Here is a 23,093-nt window from a genome sequence, read left to right as displayed (position 1 = left end):
GCTGGTAGCATTTTGCTAGTTTTCTTACCCTGGTCTGCAGTTTCTGTCGTTGTTCTTCCTTGGGTTCACAGGTCAAACTTTCTATGCTGCGTTTCAGAAGTGCCTTGAGGGTGCAGAGAGCCCAGAGGAGCCCTGGGTGCCACTCCCTGAGCAGGACAGGGCTGGGGAAACGTCTGCTCCTGCTGCTCCTGCTGCTCCTGCTGCTCCTGCTGCTCCTGGCTCTGTCTTTTACAAAAGTGATGTTCTGCTTCTGAAAGGGAAGCAGCATTGTGCCAGAGCTGGGATGTGCTGGGGGGGGGGAGGGGTTTCACCCTATGGAAAATTGCTGACAGGAAAACCCCACCTGTGGGAGGGAACCTCTGCTCAGAGTCAGGGGGCTCCCCCCACCCTGCAAGTTTTATGCAACAGGAGGGGAGAGAGAGTTCAGAGTCCTGCAGAACATCCCCCAACAAGTAAATAGAAAGGACTGTGAGCAGTAATTCCCCCTCCTGATGTGCCATCTGTGCAGAGGGATGGGTTTGAGGTCTCTCACTGCATCACACCCCCCTCCCCAAGGGCCTGGAGTTGTTCCCATACCTTTTGGGTTGAATTTCTGTCTTTCCCAGAGTAATCTACTTGGATGGAGTCACGGTGAGTTTGTTTCTCAGTGCATTACACTCGAAGAATAACCTTCCTCCCCCCAGCCAGGACCCACGAGCTGTCTGGAAGAGTTTTAACAAAGCCCTTTCCCAGTATCAGTGATGTTGCCTTATGCCAGATCCTTTTTTCCTCCCCTTGTGTCCGAGGAATCGGGTGCAAAGAGAGCAAGCAATATGTATAATTCAGATTTCTGCTTGAGAGACCAGTTGGCACGGGGTGGTTCTGGCATTAAACTTGAACTGATAATCAGAGGAAGGAGGCTGTGGTACACCCGCCTTTGGCACTGGCATCTTGGCCAGGAGGAGCAGAAGTGCTGGAGAGAAATGTGTCTGCTTTTTGCTACTATTTATAATGTACTCAGGACCTTGCTCCTCTCTCTTTTTTTTTTTTTTTTTTTTTGGTTTGGTTTAGTTTGTTTTTTTGTTTTTGTTAGGTTTTTATGTGTTTTAATGTGTTCTTGGGGGGGCTGTTTCAAGCAGAGCTGCTCTGTCTGGAGGCTGCCTCAGTCCTTAGTGCCCTGGGTAGAGCCTGGCCAGGGGCAGGAGGGGGTGGGAGGCACAGGGAGCCCCAGGCCCATTCCTGACCCACAGAACATCCAGGTGTAGGCTTTGTGTTCAATCCAAACTAAGGGGTTAGGACCTGTTGTTGTCCTCTGCCCAAGGCTTGCTGAAAACAGGTATTTTGCTGAATGTTCTCAGTCTGGTCTCATTTTGGGATGCTGGGCAGTGTAGCTCCCAGCCTGCTCAGCTCTGCTGCAGGGAGGTGTCAGTATCCCCAGAGCCAGCCCAGCCCCCCATGAGGAGCTCCCCCAGCTCTTTGGATCCCACTTGCCCCCTGGCTGGTTGTTTCACAGCTGCTGCTTCAGGAGAGGGGAAACCTCCAGAATTTCAGCAGACAGATCCCAGGTGATGCCTCTAAGTCAGGATGAGTGAGTCCCACAGCAGGGACCTGGCAGGTGGGAGATGGGACCAGCTGGAGGGAGAGAGAGCTCTCATTAGTGGTGCTCCTCTAATTAACTGGGAGGCTGGAGGGAAGCTCTGGACAGGGAGGCTTTGCCAGCAGAGCTGGGAGGGGATGGAGGAGCTGGGACTGGAGGACCTGGGCAGGGCCTGGAGATGATTTTGTCTTCACCCCTGGGCAGTGGTTTGGGAGCAGCCCCACAGCCAGAAGGGAAAATCCTTTCCCTGGTTCCATCCCTTCCCTGGATGGCCTCACACAGAATGGGCTCTGCCAGCTGCTTCCCCATCCTCTGGGTTTGTCCTGACCCATTCCCTGCCCTGTGCCTGCCTCAGGACAATCCTCTGAGCTCCTGTCCAGACCCCCCCTTGCTCAGCAGAATCTGCAGAATATTCCAACCCCAGCACTCGGCTCATCCCGGAAACACCAAGTGCTGGAGCTGTTCCTGCTCACTGTTGGGTTTTGGGTTTGTTGTGTATCAAGTGCACATTTTCTTTGAAACTGAGTGTTTGTTGTTCTAGGGGATGTCTGTTCTGGCTCTACATGTTCACCTCTGTGACTGTTTTCAGTTTCAAAGTATCGGGCTTGATTTTTCCCTTTGAAGAAATGATAACCTGCATTACTTTACAGTGCTCTCTTGCTCTGGCTTAATGTAGGCCATTCCGAAATAAATGTTCAGAAGAGACTTTTGGACAAAATGACTGAACAGAACTTGGGTTTCTCTTGTCATTCTCTGCTTTTGGATGTGGTTTGGGGAAAAAAAATATCAATAATCTATTAAATCCAGTTGATTACTCCGGTGAGATGGCTTCTTTTTTTCCAGCTATAGAATACTCTGGGTGTGGGAGTGAGGGGGAGAGAGATTGGAATCATTTGTCTCAGAGCTACAGCTTGGAATTTTTATACATTTGACCTTGTTTAGTGTAATAAAAGAGTCAGTTAGAAACTCCCTGAGCCTTTCTGCGTGTGAATTGCTCTTCCTAACGAGAACAATTGCACAAAAAGGAAAAAAAAGAGAAAGAAATCCATGAACTTTGTGAGCCAGGCCTTGAGGAGGTGCCTCATGGAAAGATGGGAATTGCATCTGTGGCTCTGCAGGAGCAGCCTGATGGTGCCCACTCAGCTGTGCAGCTCTCACTGCCCTCATTTCACTGGAGCAGCAGACGGGGCCGGAGCTGCTCAGATCCCTTGGAAAATCCCAACTGGAAACCTGGCTGTGTGGCTGTCCCCAAAGCTGCCTCTGTCCCCTCCCTGCAGATTCGGCCTCCAAACTGGGGACCCATCTGAAGAGTCACCAGGGGCAGCCAGGGGCTGGGGGGTTGGGGAGGAAAAGCTCTTTGTGCAGTTAAAAGCCAAAAAAAAAAGGGAACCCAAGAGGCAGAGGCAGCTGCTGTGCTCACCCAGAGCCTGGGGTCACACAGGGGGCTGGGGACCGAGGTGGGACCCGGCCCTGGGGAGGTCTGGGGGTCCCCACCTCTGGGGAGTGGGGAGCAGGACACGGGGAGCCCTTGGCCAAAGGCTCCTCCTGCTCCTTCACCTTCACCCTGAGTGGGATCATCTGAGTGGGAGCCCCTCCAGGCTGCTGCAGGGCTTTGAAGTGCAGAAAAAACTTCATTGAACCAGGAATTTGCAGCAAGAGACTGAAAAGCTGCAGCACTGAACCTCGGGTGAAGAAGGGCAGAGCTGCAGGGACCCCAAAGCCCCCCCAGTGCCACCCCTGCCATGGGCAGGGACACCTCCCACCAGCCCAGGGGGCTCCAAGCCCCATCCAACCTTCAACACTGCCAGGGATGGGGCAGCCACAGCTTCTGGGGGCAACCTGGGCCAAGCAGGTTGGGGTTGCCCCTGCCCTGGAAGTGGGAACCTGGAATACGCTGAACATGGGATGTGGTGTTTGGGAAACTCTCCTGGAAGCCACCATGTGGTGTCCCTTGTGTCATCTTGGAGCAGGTCAAGGGCAGAGGATGTCCCAGTGGAACCCCAGGGTGGGTTGGGGGCTCACACAGGGTGCTGCCTGGGATGTCCCTGGATGCTCCTGGCCTCCAGGTGCTGGATGTGGCTCCCAGGGGTCCTGGGTGACATCTGCCACCCTCTGTGGGGCTTGGGGCCTGGAGCTGCTGCAGCCACCCCCCCACCCTTCCCAGGGCTTTGTTTGGGGATGATCCAGGGCTGGAATTTGTTCCCCTCCGAGGTTGTTTTGGAAGGAAGTGACCACGGAGCCACCCCCGGTCACTTGTGGGGTGTTTGTGCTGCTGGATTCCCACCAGGATGTGGTTGTCCCTTTGCCATGACCATGGGGCAGCTCAGGAGGGGCCGATCCCTCAGCACCCGTTCCATTCCCGTTTGCTCTTACTGGTGTCTCTGGGCTGAGCCCACTGCCCTGCAGCAGACTGGGAAGGGGCTCAGGGCTCCTCTGGGACTCCCTCTTTGTGTCCTCTGGATCAGAGGAGACTTCAAACACCAGCTTGTCACAGCTTGGGAAGTGACATTTTGTGTTCTGCAGGGTGACATTTTCCTTGCTGTGCAAATTCCGTGCTGATTGCTGAGGGATGTGCTCAGCAGCTGCTCAGCAGATGGGTTCTGTCCAGCCCAGGTCTCTCTGTCCCACTCCACGGGTGGTGCTGAGCAGGATCTTCTGACCCTGATCTGCCCCAGGGGGCCAAACCCCTGGGATGTTTACCCCCCCCTTCTCCAGGGCTGGGACCTGGTGCTGCCCACTGCCTGGGGTGGGCACAGGGACCAGAACCTGCAGACCCCTTCCCTCTTCCCTTCACCCTGGAGCTTCTATGAAAATCTCAGTTGCTGCCCGAATTCTTGCATCTTGTACCCCAAAAAGCAGCCCTAATGCCTCCTGGCCCATGGGTGGGTGCTGGGGGGACCTCTGCAGTTTGTGCCCATTGCCCATCCTGCTGGCACTGGGAGTTACTGGGCAGAGTCTGGCTCCATCCTCCCTGCACCCACCCTTCAGATACTTGGGGACACTGACAGGGTCTCCCCTCAGCCTTCTCTTCTTCAGGAGTCCCAGCTCTCTCAGCCTTTCCTCATCAGAGATGCTCCAACCCCTGATCAGCTTTGTTCTCCTCCTCTGGACTCTCTGAGCAGTTCTCTGTCTCTCTGGAGCTGGGGAGCCCAGCACTGGATGCAGTTCTCCAGCTGTGGCCTCCCCAGGGCAGAGCAGAGGGGCAGAATGAGCCCTCCAGCTCCTGCCCACCCTCTTCTTGGTGCTGCCCAGGATTTCCTTGGCCTCCCTGGCAGCAAGGGCACCCTGCTGGAGATTAAAAAAAAAAAATTACTTGGGAAGAAAAAAAACTAATTTAGGGTCTGCAGCTGCAAGAGGGGAGATGGAGAGGAGAGGGAGGGAGGGAGGGAGGGAGGGAGGGAGGGAGGGAGGGAGGGAGGGAGGGAGGGAGGGAGAAATTGTTTGGGGTGAGGGTGCTGAGCCCCTGGGTGCCCAGGTTGCCCCCAGAAGCTGTGGCTGCCCCATCCCTGGCAGTGTTAAAGGTTGGATGGGGCTTGGAGCCCCCTGGGCTGGTGGGAGGTGTCCCTGCCCATGGCAGGGGTGGCACTGGGGGGCTTTGAGGTCCCTTCCCACCCAAACCAGTCTGGGATTCTGTGAGAAGTTGGATTTTCCTATGGTCTCCCTGTATCAGGAATCTTGACTCCTCAGCACAGTGGGGACTCTGATCCTGCTCCATCCCCCTACATCCTGGGGCAGAGTTTTACCCTCCCATCCCCTCTCTCCTCCTCCTTCTCCCTCTCCAGACCTTGGGTGACAGGACCAGGGGGGTCCCAGTGTCCCCCAGCATGGTCACTGGTGCAGGACATGCCTGCAGCTCCAGAGTGTGGGTGTGAGAGTCCCAGAGAAGGACAGAGGGACAATTCCCACTGGGACAGCTCTGGAGGGTGGCCCAGTCCTGGATCAAGGTCCATGTTCAGTTCAGGCTCTTTGTGTATTTACATGGAAAACCAGGACGTGTTTTTTCCAGCTGAGCTGGGAAGCCAGGATGTGGGGGGGTTACTTTCTCCTCCCCAAGAAAACCCCCTCCAAGGGGACATTTCCCCATCTCACCCCCCAGGGCAGCTTTGCCCCCAACCACCCCACCTCCCCCTCTGCTCTAAGCACCCAGCCCAAACATCTCAGATTTCTGAGGAGCCTCAGAGCCTCCCAAGGCCCAAGGGGTCCTTGAGGAGCTTCCTTGTGCTGGGAAATCTCAGACAGGTGCTCACCCATCAGCTCTGGCAACAAGAGGAGATGTTTGGGGTTCAAGGGTTTCCCATGATGTAAAGGGCACAGACCCAGGGCAGGAGTTTCTTCACTTTTACTGGTAATGAGGAATTTATTATTCTTATTTTGAGGTTGGCAGGATCCCCTCAGGGCCCCATTGCTGTATGCAGCACAACGAGGGGACACAAAATCTTGGAGTTTCTCCTTGTCCAGTGTCCCCAGGTCTGTCCCTGGCTCTCCCAGGTCTGCTGCAACCCTGGGGGGTGAATCCCACCTTGGAGAACCCAAAAGGTGATGCTGACCCCACAGACAGTGTTGAGAGAAGGGGACACTCTGTTGCCTGGGTGGGTGAGGAGTGTGGGCTGGGCTGAGGTCTGTCCCCTGCAGCTGGGGAGGAAGGGGCAGAGGAAGGGTCTGGAGGACAGGGAGGACTCTGCCAGCCCCTGCCCTGCCGCAGGGGCAGCTCCTCATCCTGGCAGAGGTGGTGATGGGTGGAGAGGAGCTGGGGATGGTTGTGCTGGGGATGGAGCAGCCTGGGGCATGGAGCACCCCTGGGCACCCAGCCCTGATGCAGCTCCCAGATGTGTGGTCCTGGGGAGTTGGCCAGGGAGCACCTCTTGTGCTGTGTGTCCAACCCCACCTGGGTGTCCTCACCACCCCCAGCACAGTGGCTGCAGGACCCCCAGGGCTGCAGACCTAGATGGGCCCAGTTGAAGTCATGGGTTTTGCTCTCCTGACCCTGCATAACTCTGGAGTCAGGAGCCTCTGGAGTGTTTCTGGATCACTCATCACCTGCTATCTCGACACCAGCCCAGAATAGCCCAGAACAGATCCTCTCAGGATGAGTCTGGTGGCAAATCTGCAGCCAAAGTCCTTCAGAGGGGTACAAAGATGTCCCTGCTGTGCCCACCTCATGGGGAGAAAGGGGGTTGGGTGTGCCAAGAGGAGATGGGGGAGGGGGGGAGTGCAGTGTCCAGGACCTCTGCCAGCACCTTCCCCACACAGTGAGGCCCTGGCTGGGGGCACAGAGAGGGGGGATGAAGGCGATGGCTTCAGCAGGACGGTCCTGACCCTTCTGGAGCCAGGAGAGACACTCCAAGGAATACCCAAGGAGCACCCCAAAGAATACCCCAATGAACACTCAAGGTGCTGCCCAAGGAGCACCCTGAGGACCTTTCTGAGTAGCACCCCAGGGGACCCCAAAGAGCTCCTGGGCACCCCCGTGGTGGGGCAGGGCTGGCAGTAGGTCTGCTCCTGCTCCCCAGTGTCCTGGAGCCATGCGCCCTGGGGTGTTTTCTTGCTTTGGGGACACCAATGGGTCCCTTTGGGCCTCTGAAGGTCCCCTCAGTCGCACCACAGGGGCTGGGCTGTCACAGTTCTGCCCTGTGTCCCACCCAGGGCAGGGGGTGCTGGGCCAAGACTGAGGGGGGTGGTGGCACCACTGGTCTGGTGTCCCCATCTGCCACAGGTGTTGCCAACAAAGGACACTGGGCAGAGGGTCTGTGCTGCAGCCCCCCCACACCCCCCTCATCCCTCTCCATCCTGCCAGCTCGGGGCTGGGGACCCGTGTGACCTCGGAGCATCTTGGGGACCTCAGAGCATCCTGGGGACATCAGAGCATCCCCTGCACTTCCAGGCCAGGCGCTCCTGGGCTGGGCTGGGGGGGCCCTCTCGTGGTCGATGTGCGGAGCGGGGCCAGGGGACAATCCCTGCGGTGACAAAGGACACTCCGGCCGTGCCAGGGGACAGCCTGGAAATGCCAGGGGACACTCCGGCCATGCCGAGCTTTGCGACCCCACCCCCGCTGGTCCCCAGAGGCTGCTCCAGCCCCGTGGGTCCCTCTGGTCTTGGGGACCCATCCCCAGGTCCCCACGGGGATGATGGGGACACCAGCTTGGGGTTGGTCACCGCACTGCATAGCCAGGCAGAGCCGCCCCCCCCCCCCCCCCCCCCCCGGGGTGTCCCTTGGAGGGGACAGGGCCCTGCCCCCCCTGTCCCTGCCGTGGGACCATGATCGGTTCCCGTGTCCCAGAGAAGTGTCAGGGATCTCTCCCCGTGAGCTCGCAGTGGGACCCAGAGCTGAGCATCCCTGCGGTGGGACGGGGGGACCGGGGTCCCCGGGGGGAGGCAGCGTCCCCCGCTGGGCTCAGAGGGAGGGGACGTCGGTGTTCCCCACCTTATCCCGGTGTCACCATACGATGGGACTCCTGACTCGGACACGGGGGTACAGTCCTGGGTGGAGTGTGGGACATGGGGAGGCCGTGGGTGGGATGAGGTGGAGGGGCCCACGGGCAGGAGCATCCCCCAACCCCACACCCCCGGAGCGCAGGGAGGAGGAGCCGCGGGAATTGTCCAAACCTTTATTGGGAATCAATTAGGAGCCGCCCGGACGGGAGCTCTGGTGGCTCCCGGGGTGTGCAAAGCGGGGTCGGGGGAGAGGGGACAGCGAAGCCCCTTCCCCAGGACCCGGGAGCGCTGTGGTGCGGGGCAGCGAGGTGGCAGGACAAGGGATTGTCACCTCCCCGCTGTGTTTGTCCCCTGTCGCCTGCTGGGCCCGGAGGCTCAGCCTTGGGGGGGGGGGGGGGGGGGGGGAGGTTTTGCTTTCTTGGCTGTGGAAGCACAGGGGACAGGGGACACCCCGGCCGGGCCCTCCCGGCACTTCTTGACCTTACAGAGTTAAAATCATTAAGAAAAAAGCCCAGTGTTTATATATATATATATATATTATATATTAATGTCCCTAAACCCAGTGACAACGGTGGCTTCTTGCTCTGAAACAGAGGTGTCCCCTTGCTGCAGGGACCACCCCGGCACTGTGGCCGTGACAGCTGTGGGGACATTGTGGTGACAGTGAGAGAGGTGGGGGTTGGTCCAGACCCCTCCCCCCGAGCCCATGGTGGCCCCCTGTGTCCCCAGCCCATCACTGATACATCATGGGAGGGGTCACCAACAAAGCACATCCTGGGGACATCCAGCCACCTCCTGTCCCACTGCCACCTCCCAAGGCCTCGGCACAGAGGTGATTTGTCCCCTGCCTGGTGCCATCTCTGCCAGGGCACCCAGCTGGGATGTCACCCAACACCGGGAGACACCACATGCCTTGGCTGTGGCTGGGCCTGGGGACACCCCTGGTCACCCTCTGCCACCACGGGAAAGGGTCCTGGTGGCAGGCAGGGACACAGGGCAAGGCGTGACATCCCAACACCATCGTGTGCATGGGGTGCCATCCCCACTGTCCCCTGCTGAGTGTCACCAGGAGTGTCCACACACACAGCCACACACACACTGAGTGCCACCCAGGGCCTCACCTGTGTTTGAGGGGACCCGTGTGGCCCTCAGTGCTCCGTGGTGCTGTGGGTTGGGTGGCCTTACAGAGCCACCCACATGTGCCATGGGGACAGGGTGACACATGCCACCCAGCTGCCATGGGGAAGGGGGAGAGCCAGCAGATACCTGGGGGGGTCAGACAGGTACCACCGGGCTTCCATGGGGCTGGGGTGACACGTGCCACCCCCCAGCAGCACCATTGCCACCCGCCCGGGCTCACCTGTCCCTCCCCAGCCCCAGTGCCACTGGTTGGGGATTCACTTGCCTGAGCTGGGGATGGGGGGGGAACAGTCCCCACCACCAGGGACCTGGGGACCCCATGGCTGGGGGTGTGTGGCCATAACATTTGTAGTGGGTGACAGTCTTGGGGTACCCCAAGGGGAAGCACATCTGGGGGTGCAGAGCTGGGACCCCATTCCAGACCTGGCACCTGGGGTGAGGGGGACACAACTCCTGTCCCTGCACTGGGGGGTCGGGTACTGGGGCGCTCTGGCCTAGTACTGGGGAGCACTGGCCAGCCATTGGGACCCCAAAGCTGGAAGATGCTGATGGGGGGTGGGGGGTCCCCACTCGCCCCCCTGCAGATACATTCATCCTGGTGCTGCCAGCCCCGGGGTGGGGGCCGGGGGGGACCCAGACATTCGTGGTGGCGTGGTGGGGATCGGGGGGGGTCCCAGGTGCCCCCCGCTCTCCTCCTTGGTGGCCGCTGGGCAGCAGCACCCCGGTTAATTCCTGTTAATGAGGCGCTGGGGGGGGGGGGCATGAGGGGCAGAGCATCCCCCTCTCAGGTCCCCCCGGACCTGCAACACAGAATTGGGGTGTGTTTAGTGTGGGGCTGTGACACGGGGTGGGGGGACACATGGGGGGACACTGAGCTGAAAAGAGCCAGCCCCAGGGTGGGGGTGGGGGCTGCTGCCAGTCCCCCCTCCCCCCCTCCAAACCGCCGCCTCTTTTCAGCTGGGGGGGCACAGAGATGGAGACAGCACGGCCGGACACACAGCGACAGGGACAGACGGGCCCAGGCCGGGGGTCCCACGCCGTCGGGGTGACGGTGACAGTGACGGTGACACGATGGGGGGGGTGGTTACACTCCCTGCTGCGCCGGGTCGTACCTTCCTCGGCGGATGTTCCTTCGGGGGCAGTGAGGGGGGAGAGGAGAGCAGCATTAGTGCCACCCCTGTCCCCTGCGAGGTGTCCCCGGTCCCACAGGCAGAGGACATGGGACACATCCCAGTGCCAGGCAGGGGCACAGACACAGGGGGCACCTGCACAGCTACCCCCGCAGTCACCCCATGCTTGGGGACAGCCAGGATGGAGTGAGGGGACAGTGAAACCCCGGTGGCACATGCAGGCAGGGCCAGGGACACGGGGACCAGGCAGAGGGACAAGGGGACAAGGTAGGGACAAAGGGACCAGGCAGAGACAAGGGGTCAAGGCAGGGACAAAGGGACGAGGCCTCCCCAGTCCCCAAGGGACAGGTGATGCCCAATTTGGGGGGTACAGGCAGTGTCCCCCCCAGTGGTGTCCCCAGGAGGGCAGGGTCTGGCTCTGGCATGGTGACAGTGTGTGTGGGGGCTGTGGCAGGTGACAGCAGAGGGACAAGGCACGCAGCCCCCGCTTACTTAAATCCCCAGCCTGTCCCTCCAAGGACGATGGCAGCCACCAGCACGGCCCCCGCGATGGAGCCAATAATGATGTTGGTGCCACTGGGACCTGCGACAGAGGGGACAGGGAGGAGGGGACAGGGACACTTGTCAGTAGTGAGGGGACATGGGGACACAGCCCCACTGCTGTGCGGGGCAGGACCCCGGGTGGGGGGACCCCCCCGGGGGTGTCTGGGGACAGAGCAGGCCACCCCGGGGTGCGGGGGCTGGGGACAGTAGGGACACGGGGACCCCGTTGTCCCCCCGGGGGTGCACAGACCCTTGTATCTCTCCATCTCCCCCGTCGGTCTCGGCTCGGGGATGGGGTCGTAGACACTGCAGTCCTTCCCCGTCCACTCTGCCCGGCAGATGCACTTCCCCTCATTGCTGCAAACCTGCGAGGGGACCGTGTCACCCCCACCGTCGTGACACCCGCCCTGGGGTCCCTCCCCGTCCCCCGGGGGTGTCCCTCACCCCGTGGTCAAAGCAAATCTTCCCGTCCCAGCTGCCGGGGCAGGAGCTGAAGTTGAAGGCGGTGGCCGGAAGGCATTTGCGGTCGAGGCACAGCATGCCGGGCCCGCAGGGTGTCCCGTCCTCCACGTAGCTCAGGTCCGAGCCGTCCACCAGCTGCACGTGGCCTCCCCTGCGTGGGACGGTGGCACTGGGTGACGCTGGGGTCACCCTCGATCCGGCTGGGGACCCCCCGGGCGCGGCACCCACCTGCAGTCCACGTAGCGGTTCTGGTGGAAGAAGGTGGTGGTGGCCACCTCCCCGCTGAGCTCGCCCACCCGCGGAGCGCCCGAGATGTTGGCGCAGAGGAGGAACCCGCAGAGGACGTCCCTGCAAGGCGGCGGTGGCGTCACCGCGGCAGGCGGGTGGCAGCCGGGAGGGCACGCGTGGGGACGGTCACTCACTGCTTGTTGCACTGCAGCCAGCCCGCACCCTCGCGCCCGCAGTTGCCCCTCTCTGTCCCCTCCACGTTCAGCTTCTCGTAGCAGAACCGCTCGGCCGAGCCTGGCGGCAAACGGGTGTCACCCCCTGTCCCCTCCTCGTCCCCTCCCCCAGCCCGGGGCCGACACTCACCGCGTCCCCACAGCGCATTGCACTGCCGGTCCCGGGTTTTGCAGCGCCCACCATAGCATCGTCCCTGAGGAGAGGGGGCTCACGAGGTGGGGAAGGGGACACCGGGGAGCCACGTGTGCCCGCAGCCACACTGGGGACACGGGGATGGGTGGCACGTGGTCGAGGGAGGTGTGCGTGGCCACCGCTGCCATGTGTGTGCATGGGGGAGCAGGAGAGGGGACCCGGGGAAAACGTGGGGTATGAGGAGCAGGGTGACACACACAGGGAAGGTGGCACAGGGACAGTGGCACAGGGACCATGGCACAGGGACCATGGCACAGGGATGAGGAGCCAGCTGTGCACCCCAGGGACCCCCAGCCCACCGCCTGTGAGTGGCTCAGCCATGGCTGTGGCTGTTGGCACCGCCAAGGACCAGGACGTTGGAGCCCACAGGGATTTGCTGCAGCCCCATAGGATGGGTCCAAGCCCCACAGGGACATGCTGGAGCCCACAGGAATGTCCTGGAGCTCCTCAGGACATGCTGGAGTCCCAGAGGACAGTCTGGGGCCCACAGGGATGTGCTGGCATCCCACAGGACATGTCCCACCACACCAAGCTGGACTCACCTGCTCGTTTTCACAGAAGTAGCCATCCAGCTTGTGGAGGTTGGGGGGACACTGGGGGGACAGGGAGAAGGGGATGGGTGATGCCAGGTGTCCCTGCAGCATGCCCCCCGTGTCCTCCAGCCCCATGTCCCCCAGCCCAGCTCACCTGGCTGGAGTCCCCAGTGCAGGTCTCAGGGATGTCACACTCGTTCACGGCCTCCCGGCAGGACACGCCACGCGGCTCGTACTGCACAGGGGGACAAAGCTGCCACCTCAGAGCCCCCAGCTCAGGGACCCCCTCAGCCCCCTGGGGGGTCACAGCCCCTCCCCAGCCCCACCTTGCAGCCCTTGCAGCAGAGCCCATCGCTGCACATGGCATCGTGGGTCAGGGTGCACTTCTTGCAGCAGTTGCCCCCGCTCCTCGCACACTCCTGTGGGGACACAGCACCTCAGCACGGCTGTGGGGAGCAGAGCCCCGGGTCACTGGCTGTGGGAAGGGGATTCCTGGCACAGCCATGGTGAGGGGACCCCTGGAACGATCAGGGGACTCCTGGGATGGCTGCAGTGAGCAGCCCCCATCATGGTGACTGCACCCTGGGCATGGTGGGCAGCCCAGAGTGCAGCTGAGCTAACCAGTCTCTGTCCCACTGAGCTCACCAGTCCCATCCCACCCAGCTAACCAGTCCCCCTATGCCCAGCTAACCAGTCCCCATCCTGCCCAGTTAACCAGTCCCCCCTTGCCCAGGTAACCCATCCCATCCTGCCCAGTTAACCAGTCCCCCCATGCCCAGTTACCCAGTGCCCCCATGCCCAGCTCTGCTCCCCTCACCGCCAGGGACCCGCAGTCACACTCCTCTCCTGCCTCCACAAAGCCGTTTCCACACTCCGGAGGGTCCAGGAGCTGCCAGGACCAAGAGAAAGGAAACAAGAGCTGCAGGGGGGGTCCTCAGGCTGGGCACTGCCCCCCAAAAAGGGCATCATGCTCCGTATCAGGACCCCCAAGCCCCCCTTCCTCTCCAAACCACTTGGGTTTCGCCCTCTGGCTCGGGCTCAGGCTCTGTTCCCAGTGAGGGACAAGGGGTTTGACACCGGTGCTGTCACCTCGGCCACTGCAGGGGCTGGGGGACACCGTGAGTCCCCAAGGACCCTCAGAGCTCCCCAGGGCATTGCTCACCACCCGTGATGGCTCCCACAGCCTGGGGTCAGGAGTCCGGGGGGTCCCGGTACCTTGAGGGGTTTGTTGAAGAGGCAGCTGCCACCCCCGTCCTGCAGGAACTGGTTGTACTCATCAATGCTGCAGCGGGAGAACTTCCTCGGGAGGTAATACCTGGGGGACAGGGGCACTGTCACCCCTGTGCCACCAGGGTGGCATCACCAGGCACAGCTGGTGACTTGGGGGATGGTGGCAGTGCCACCCTGAACAGACACCCACCCTGTGTCCTCCATGATACAGCCCAGCCAGGAGTCTGGACACCGGCAGTCTCCTGGAAGAGAGGAGAGGGACCGGGGGTGACAAACGTCCCACTGCCAGCTTGGGGCACCACGCTGTGTCCCCCTCGTTGTCCCCAGCCCCCTCCCAGCGGGTGGTGGTACCTGCAGCTGTGCGGTGTTTGTTCCACATCATTCCCACGTTCTGCCCCAGCGTCTGCGCCAGCGTCACCGCCATGGCCGCCACGTTGCCGTACTGCACCGGGGGGGCGGGGGAGTCACCTGGGGGACCCCTCAGCCCCAGCCCCCTCCCGGGGGGGTCTCGCTGCACCCACCTCATTGACGCCTCCGGCACGGGCAGCTGAGCAGATGCCCCCCACAAAGGCTGTGCCGCTGCGGCTGCTCTGGAAGGTCCGACCCCTGCGAGGAAGAGGATGGTGGGAATGGGGACGGTGGCTCCCGGAGCTGGGGAGGTGACACAGCCACAGCACTCACGAGAAGAGGTGGACGGTGTCACTCTGCTCCGCCAGCCCCTCACGCCGGTACTTCATGAACTCAGTCAGGGTCTCCAGGGAATCCTCCCCCATCCGGATCCGGTCCTCCGAGGCCCAGGTCTCCATGGCCACGAGCACAATGCGGGTGTTGAGCTGCTCCTTGTAGATCTGTGAGGATGAGGAGGGATGAACATCCCCCCAGGGATAAACCCACCAAGTGACAGGGTCCAACCCTCTAGGGACATTCCCACCCGTGAAAAACCCTCCCGGGGACAAACCCAGCAGGAATAGGAATGAACCCCCTGGGGACAAACTCCACGGGACAAATCCCCCACGTACGGGGCCCTACCTACAACTTCCTCCTCTTCTGCTCCTTCCCCCATCCCCCTGGAACAATCCCCTCAGGACAAAACCACAAGGTGCTACAGACAAACCCCCTGGGAACAACCTCCCAAGGGACCAACCCATCAGGTTGAGGACCAAACTCCAGGGACAGACACCCCTACCCCACCCCCCTGGACAAACTCACTGGGAACCAGGGACACGTCACCCATGGACAAACCCAACAGGTGTTGGGGACAAACTCCTCAAGGACAAACCCCCCAGTGGGACAAACCTCTGGAGGACAACGCCCCCAGGGACAAACCCACCAGGGACAAACCCACCAGGTGACGGGGACACAACTTCCCAGGTGTCAGCCTCCCCCAAGGACAAACCCGACCCCACCAGGTGCCGGGGACCAAACCCACCCTGTCCCAGGAGACAAACCCACCAGGGACCAACCCCTTGGGGAAAACCCTCCCCTCAGGGACAAGCCCACTGGAGACAAACCTCTTAGGAATGAACCCCAGAAACAAACCCACCAGGTGCTGGGGACCAACCCCCCAGGGACAATTTCCCCCGAGGGACAAACCCCCTGGGATCAGCCCCTGGAGCTGAACTCCCTCACCATGTCAGCCAGGTTGACCACGGACTTGGCGAAGTTGCTGGTGAGAACCACGGACTTGCGGAGCTGCAGGAACTGGGAGGGACACCAGGCTGGGTGGGGGGGCCACCCCAATCCCCCCACCCAAGCCCCAGGACCCTCCCCTTACCAGCTGGTGGTCATTCACCACTGCCAGCTCGATGTACTTGGTCTCACTGTGAACTGTGTGCTGGGACCGGCGGAGCTGCCACGGGACACACGGATGAGCCAACTCCAGCAGCACCCATGTGTCCATCCCCAGCACCCACCAAACAGACCCCAGCACCCCCTGAACGTCCCCAGAGCCCTCTAAACACCCCCTGCACCCTCCAAACATCCTCAGAACTCTCCAACCATCCACAGCATACCCCAAACATCCCCAGCACCCTCTAAAGGTCCTTGCACCCTTCGACTGTCACCAGAATCCTACAAACATCCTCAGCACCCTCCAAATGTCCCCAGCAGTCACCAAATGTCCCCAGCATGCCCTGAACATCCCCAGTACCTCCCAACCAGCCTGGCTTAGCCCCTGGCAGGCCCAGGCCATGGCTGAGCAGCAGCCAGAGGCCAACTGGGGTCAAGCGTCCTTGTCCCCTACCCAGTGTCCCTTGCCCCTTTCCCAGTGTCCCCACTCGTCCCTGCTAACCTGTCGCCGCTGCCGCAGCTTTGGTGACCCGTCTGTGAGGTGCTGGCTGAGCACAGGGGAGAGGCAGCCTGGGGGGGAAGGGACAGAGCTGGCAGGGAGCAGGACACAGGGCCACCAGGGCCACCAGGGCTACTGTCACTGGGTCCCCAGGAACCAGCACCAGCTCCACCCCAAGGCTCACCAGGTTGGGCACAGCTGGGGATGCGCTGAACGATGTGTGGCTGAAGGTCCTGCCATGGGGAGATGAGTGTCACAGGACTGCCACGTCCCTGTATCCCCAGGGCTGAGCCACAGCCAGACCCATACAGCTGCAGTGGGGAAACTGAGGCATGCAGATGCTGAGTGCCACCACTCACCTGCCCGTCCTCGACACCCTCCTGGGGCTCGATCAGGTAGGTGGCTCGGCCATCCGAAAAGACCCCACTGCAAGAGGGAGGGGGGTGAGGGGGTGCTTCGGGGGCATCCCCAGCCTCCAGCCCCCAGCCCCCAGGGTCACTCACCGCAGGCCCTGGCAGCTGGAGAGAGCAGCGAAGGAGCGGGGCAGCCCCCGCAGACGGCCCTGGTAGTAGCAGTGCTCCCCTGCACCCTGCCCCAGGCAGAGAGGATGCTGAGCCCCCTGCCCAGCCCGGGGGTCACGTCCTGCCCCCCCAGTACCCGGGGGCTGGAGGGTGCTGCCCTCGGGGTGCACAGGGCACCCGTGGCACTGGGTGGGCTTGGGGCTCACCGCAACCTGTGTGAGGGAGGATGGACCCCCCAGCACCCACCTGGGCACCCCCTATGTGTGGGTGGGCACCCAAGGGGTAGGGGGATCCAGAGGCCACCTGGGTGGGGACACCGAGCTGCTGGTGCCAATCCTGGGCTGTGGCTGGATTCAGAAATCTGCCACCAGGAGCCCTGAGATTGCACCGCAGGGTGTGACAGTGACACTGCACAGCATGGCACAGTGTGACACTGCACAGCATGGCACAGTGTGACAGAGCGTGGCATGGCATGGCACACCACGGCACAGCGTGGCACTGTGTGACAGAGCCTGGCACCACATGGCACGGCACAGTGTGACATGGCACGGCATGGCACGGTGTGACAGTGTGGCATGAGGTGGCACAGCGTGGCCCTGTGTGACCCCCCCGGGCAGGGTCTCTCCCGTGGGGTGCAGCTCACCGTGCTGTGGGTGCTGTGGGTGCCATTGTCGCCCACCCCGAGGTGCCGCTCCTGGTAGTGGGAGGCGAGGAGGTGGCTGCGGGAAGGGGGCGGGTGAGAGGCTGCGGGGCCGGGGGGAGGAGGAGAAGGGAGAGAGCCGCAGCCCCTCCGCAGCAGCACCCTGGGGTGTGCCCACCCACCACCCACGCACGTGTCTTTACCCCGCAGTGAACGCCCCTTGGGGCCCCCCCGTCCCACCCACACACACACACACACACACACCTCGTACTGGAGCTGGGACGGCTCCACACGGCTCCTCCCCCAGGGACCCTCCTCCTGCTCAGGGGCAGCCTCAGCCCCATGGCGGGTTACCCCAGCCCCATTTCAGGTGCTCCCAATCCCCAGTGGGTGCCCCAGCCTCACATCGGGTACCCCGGCCCCATATCGGGTGCCCCCAGCCCCAAATCAGATACCCCCGCCCCACATCAGGAGCCCCAGCCCCACAGCAGATGCCCCAGCCCCATATCAGGTGCCCCCAGCCCCATTTCAGGTGCCCCAAGCCCCACAGCAGGTGCCCCCAGCCCCATATGAGGTGCCCCCCACCCCACTGGGTGCCCCGGGCCCCTCACTGGTTCAGCCGGAGGTCGAGGGTGAAGGCGATGCCGAATGCCCGCACCACGAAGCTCACCCGTGCCAGGTGCAGCCCCTGCAGGAGAGACGGAGCCGTCAGCCCCCCCCACACACACCCCGAGTAAATTAAAAATTAATAATAATAAAAAGAACCAGCCTAAATCTACCACCTCTAAAAGTGGTATTTTATTTTTAACCCCCAAGAATTCCAGATAAAGGAAAATGCTGGGGTTTTACCCAAAAATCATCACTCCCCCGGTGCCGGGAGGGCACCTGCATCCTGTCACCCACCTCCTGGGGAGCCGTGTCAGGGCGGGGGCCGCAGGCAGCACCACTCCGGCTCCCGCGGTGCTGACCCAATTCCCGCAGCAGCCGCCGGGGGCCGAGCCCGGCTGAGCCCCGGCAAACGCCGCAGGGCTGAGGGGCCAACCCGGCAGCGCATCCCGCGGGGTCCGTGGGGAAAGCCAACCCTTTTTCCAGCCAGGAAACATCAAACCTTTCCAAAGGTGCCCCATCCCCTCGCTGGGACCCGGCCGCAGCCTCAGGACGGTGACGTGGACACGAGGACACGTTTGTCACCTCGCAGCCCCCCGGATTTGCCCCGGCCAGGACAGTGCCCACCATGTCCAGAGCCTCACCGGGGGCTTTGACGATGCCACCGCTGAGACCAAGGCCGGATCCCCCGGGACCTCCCGCTCCATCCCCGCCCCCACACCTCCCACCCTCCCGCCACCGCCAGCCGGGACCCACGGCGCTTCCCGGCGTCCCGTGGTTTTACTTAACGCCGGCTTTAAATCCCCGTTGCGGTGATTCCAGCTCCTCACTGAGCTTTTATCCGGCGGGGATGGGGGGATCGATGCGTCCTGGCTGCCGCGGCCTCTTGAAAGCATCGACCCCGCCGGCCCCGGGTGGGAGGTGTGTGCCGGTCCCTGAAACGCCGGGAAAACCGGCCCGGGGTGAGGGGCACCCAGCTGGGGTGGGGGGATGGCTGCGGGTTGGGGGGGGGCTGGGAGGGGCAGCTGCTCTCACCTGGCTGGGATCAGCCTTTGATGGAGCCTTGAACCTGCTTGTCCTGCAGGAGCCCTGCCTGCTCCCTGCTCCCTGCCTGCTCCCCAATCCCTGCCTGCTCCCTGCTCCCTGTCTGTCCCTGCTCCCTGCCTGCTCCCCTTTCATCTCCCCAGGTGTCCCAGGACCCTGTGGTACACACCAGTGCCTGCCAGGGTTCCCATGAAGGGGATGAAGGCTCCGGGCTGGGACACTGGTGGCCACACTTTTGCCAGGGTGTGGCCAGGTAGGTGACAGGAACCGGCCACCTGCCCAGGAACCCCAGGAGGAGAGCGGATGGGGGGTGCAGGTCACTCACCGGGCCTCCTCCTCCTCCTCCTCCTTTTCCTCCTCCGGGCTCATTCCTGACCCTGGTGTCCAGCTGGTGCCTCTGGACTTCTCCTCCCGAGCTCTGCCCCACCAGCCTGCTGGGGTGGGTGACCTGGGACACCACATCCCCCTCCTGCCACCGGGCCTGGGGGACCCTCCACTGTGGCCATCCCCCCTGTGTGGCCAGGCCTGAGGGACAGGGGAGAGGGTCATGGTGGCCCAGGGAGGGGGGGGGGACATGGGGGATGGAGACATGGGGAATTAGGGACATGAGGATGAGGAGAGATGAGGACACAGGGACTGGGAGGGATGGGGACATAGGGACATGGGGACTGGGGGGACACGGGGTATGGGTACACAGGGACACAGGAAATGGGGACACAGAGGGATGGGGACATGGGGGATGGGGATGGGGAAGTGCTCTGAGGGCAACCCAGATGTGGCACAGCATCTCAAAGGGGACACGTGTATCCTGGAGGGGTGGGGACATGGGGGGCTGGGGATGAGGACTGACATGGACATGCAGAAGGGGTATGGGGACATATCCCAGCATAGAGGGGTGGAGGACACGAGGGGGACACCCGTGCGTGGTGGTGTGACCAGGAGGGGGCACCACACGGGCTGGGAGGTGCCCAGGGGATGTTGGGGACAAATACGGGGACACATCTGGGGTTGGGGGGAAAGCTCAGGGGGCCCCAGGTAAAGTAGCACATCCTGGTGGGGACACCCAGAGGACATGGGGGGACCAGTAATGTGACACATCTGAGAGGGGGCACCCAGGACACATGGGGGGACCCAGGAATGCCATTGCACCTGGAGGAAGGGGGGGGGGCCCACAACAGTACATCCTGGAGGGGACACCCATGGGACACGGGGGGCCGGTATGGGGACACCCCCCAGAGGGGACAGTGAGGGGACAGGAGGGCAGGTGTGGGGACAGGCCTGCAGGGGACACCCAGGGGACATCCGAGGGCTGCTATGGGGACACATCCCAAGGGGACATGCAGGGCTCCTAGGGGGGCATCTCCTGGGGGGACACCTAGGGGACAGGGCAGCAGATATGGGGACACATCTGAGAGGGGACACGGGAGGCTGCTATGGGGACATCTCGGGGGGAGATACATGGGGGATAGAGGTGCCGGCATGGGGACACCTCCCGCGGGGACACCCAGGGGACAGGGATGGGGGGAAGCCGCTATGGGGCCACCTCCCGAGAGGACACAGAGGGCTGGCACGGGGACTCGTCCCGCGGGGACACCGGGGGACAGGGGTGCTGGCACAGGGACCCCTCGGCGGGGACACCGGGGGACAGGGGCGCGGGGGCAGGTGCGGGCCCGGCCCCTCCCGGGGCGCTGCGGGGGGGGCGGCGCTGCGGAAAAATGTGTCGATGCAGCGAAAAAACCGCAGCGGCGGCGGCGGGGCCGGGGCCGGAACCGGGACCGGGACCGGGACCAGGGACGATGTTGGGGCCGGGACCGGGACAGCGGGGAGATGCGGGGAGCGGGACACCAGGGGACCGGGGCGATGCGGGGACCGGGAAGATGCCGGGGCCACGAGCGGGACCGGGACACCGGAGCGATGCCGGGACCGGGGCGATGCCGGTGCCGGGGGACCGGAGCGATGGGGAGGGGGAACGGGGCCGGGGAACGGGGTGATGCCAGGAGCGCTGCCGGTACCGGAGCCGGGGCAATGCGGGGAGCGGGGCGACGGGAAGGATGCCAGGCCCGGGGCGATGCCGGTACGGGGGCGATGCGGGCCCGGACCTACCTGCCCGCGGGGCGAGCGAGAGGAGCGCGGCGAGCAGCCAGCCCCGCAGCGGGCTCATGGCTCCCTCATCATCCGAGCGCGGCCGCACCGGGCCCGCCGAGCCGGGGACCGTCTGCCCCCGCCCGAACCCCCGCCCCGGGCCGGGCAGGGAGCGGCCGCCGGGCCCCGAGCGCCGCCCCCGCCCCCCGCACGCGCGCACGGCCCCGGGCCCGCCGCCCCCCCCCCCGCCCCCCCGGCACCGGCAGCACCGCCCCGCCCCCCCCAGCCCCCCCCGCCCCGGCTGCCGCAGCGCCGCTGGCACCCCCGCGGCATTGCAGCACCGGAGCACCGGGACCCCCAGCCGGGGGCACCTCCCCACCACGCCGGTAGCGGGACCCCCCGACAGTGTCACCCCCACTCCCTCCCCTCCCGGCACCGGGACCTCCAGGCAGTGTCACCCCCCTGCCAGTGCTATGTCCCGAGCCGGTACCGGAGCCCCACCAGCCCACCAGTTGGGACTGGAGCCCCCACCAGTACCAGCCCCCCAGCCAGTACAGGACAAACCCCCCCATCGGTACTGGATCACCCCAACCAGTACAAGTCCCACCCCAGTATGGGACACCCCCCCAGTACCAGCCCCCCAGCCAGTATTAGACCCCCACACACACACACCAGTACTGGGCCCCTCTGCCAGTACAGATCCCTGTTCCCCCCCAGAGAAAAAGTGCTGGTCCCCCAGATGGTGCCAGATGGGAGCTGGGGGTCCCAGGGGTCTCTGCTGAACCTGGGGTTGGGGATCAATCCTGAGCTGTCACTGGTTTGGGGGGGGGGGGCTGTCAGTTGTGTCCCTCCCAGCCAGGAAGCACTGGGAACACAGCCCCCCCCTCCCGGGGTGCCCCCATTTCAGGGGATGCTGCAAGGGCCCATCCCCCACCTGGGGATCAGGGGAGACAAATTGAGGAGAAAAGCCCCCAGTAAACTCCTGTTTATTGTAGCAGCAGCATGGAGGGGATGGCATGGAAGGGGGGTGACACCCATCCCCATGGGGGGACACAGCACAGCCCTGGGGGGCTCCAAGCCCCATGGTGACAGTCTGGGTCAGGGCAGGGTCAGACATGGGGCCAGGGGTGGGACAGAGAGCTCCTGGAGCCCCTCAGCCATGGCCTTGCTCAGGGCCACCCCTGGCGCAGTGCTGGTTGTCCCCAGGGGGGTGCCAGGTGTCCCCAGGGGTGGCAGTGGGCAGCCCCTGTCCACATGAGGAGCAGAGCTTGGCACCCGGGGTGGGTGAGGGAATTGTGACACTTTGGTAGCCCCCAGAGGTCACCTGCCTTGGACCCCCTCAGAAAGACCAACCCATGGTCCTGAACCCCCCCTTCACATCCCTCATGCTCCCCCAGAACAACTCATCCCCCCCTTTAAACGTTTTTGACCCATTTTGTGTTACAACCCCAGCTCAACCTCTCCCACCCCCACATCTTCTGAGGGCTTCCCTGTGCCCCCCTGCACCCCCCTTCCCTTCCAGCTCCTCCCAGGGCCACCATGACCCGGGGGAAGGATTCCCAGCACATCCCAACACCCTCTGCCCAGGGCACCCAGGACACGCTGGGGGGGGGGGAGGGTTGTGCCCCCTCCCCACAGACTCTGTCTGCTGTGAGCCTCATCCCCACCTCCCCTTCCTTCTCCCCACAGGACTCACCCCCCTGATAGGGACAAACATCTCTGGGGACACAGGGGCAGCTCAGAGCCACCCCCAAGGCACAGGGAAGTTCACTTTAAGATGTGAAACTTGGAAGTTCAGTCGCCCCCCCCCGCCCCCCCCATTACTCCCCGAGCCCCCTCCTGAGCAGCAGCCCCGGTGGCTCCCCTCATTTGTGCAGAAGTTGGAGGCAGGAGCAGAGCCCTGAGGAGCTGCCAGCAGCCCCAGCTTGGGGGGGGACAGAGGGAAAAGGTGCAGCTGGGCCTGGGGTCACCATGGAGAAGCTGCTGAGGGGCCATGCTCAGGCTGGGGGGGGGGGGTCACAAACCATTCCCCAAATGTGGGGGGTCAGGGGGAGTGGGGAAGCATCTCCCAGGCTGGTTTGGCCAGGGAAGCCCTGGGGAACACTGATGGGCTCCTTGGCCACCTCCTCAGCCACATGGAGGGGGATCTGCCAGGGCAGCTCCTACCCAGCTCAGCCCCACGGGGCAGGGGATGCCCCAAAGCCATGGCTGGA

The 23,093-nt window shown here is 63.2% G+C and overlaps 1 protein-coding gene across 1 annotated transcript; it reads right to left on the bottom strand.

The window, feature by feature from the left end:
- Positions 1-8,527: 8,527 nt before the first annotated feature.
- On the bottom strand, positions 8,528-21,073 carry ADAM11 (ADAM metallopeptidase domain 11). The gene is made up of 26 exons (XM_071728371.1): positions 20,902-21,073; positions 19,124-19,323; positions 17,760-17,836; positions 17,152-17,227; positions 16,491-16,576; positions 16,347-16,413; positions 16,172-16,220; positions 15,991-16,058; positions 15,475-15,549; positions 15,330-15,401; positions 14,382-14,548; positions 14,222-14,306; positions 14,052-14,142; positions 13,891-13,942; positions 13,686-13,785; positions 13,288-13,359; positions 12,797-12,889; positions 12,625-12,705; positions 12,480-12,530; positions 11,875-11,938; positions 11,706-11,805; positions 11,512-11,631; positions 11,266-11,434; positions 11,072-11,186; positions 10,771-10,861; positions 8,528-10,278 (listed from the first exon to the last, which is right to left on the bottom strand). The coding sequence occupies exons 1-26, from the start codon at positions 20,957-20,959 to the stop codon at positions 10,233-10,235; spliced, it is 2,325 nt and encodes a 774-aa protein (XP_071584472.1). The 5' UTR covers positions 20,960-21,073; the 3' UTR covers positions 8,528-10,232.
- Positions 21,074-23,093: the final 2,020 nt, after the last annotated feature.

The sequence above is a fragment of the Heliangelus exortis genome, chromosome 29 (genome assembly GCF_036169615.1).
Source record: "Heliangelus exortis chromosome 29, bHelExo1.hap1, whole genome shotgun sequence".
NCBI classification, from domain to species: domain Eukaryota; kingdom Metazoa; phylum Chordata; class Aves; order Apodiformes; family Trochilidae; genus Heliangelus; species Heliangelus exortis.
The sequence above is the reverse complement of the archived record's forward strand: the minus strand, read 5'-3'. Positions and strand labels throughout refer to the sequence as shown.

Excerpts from the sequence above, each read along its gene's own strand:
- ADAM11 (XM_071728371.1), bottom strand. The coding sequence starts at position 20,959 with ATGAGCCCGCTGCGGGGCTGGCTGCTCGCCGCGCTCCTCTCGCTCGCC. Across the intron at positions 16,577-17,151 it reads CCCACAGCACCCACAGCACG|GGTGCAGGGGAGCACTGCTA; the intron begins GTGAGCTGCACC and ends TGCCTGGGGCAG. Across the intron at positions 13,360-13,685 it reads TCTTCAACAAACCCCTCAAG|CTCCTGGACCCTCCGGAGTG; the intron begins GTACCGGGACCC and ends TGGTCCTGGCAG.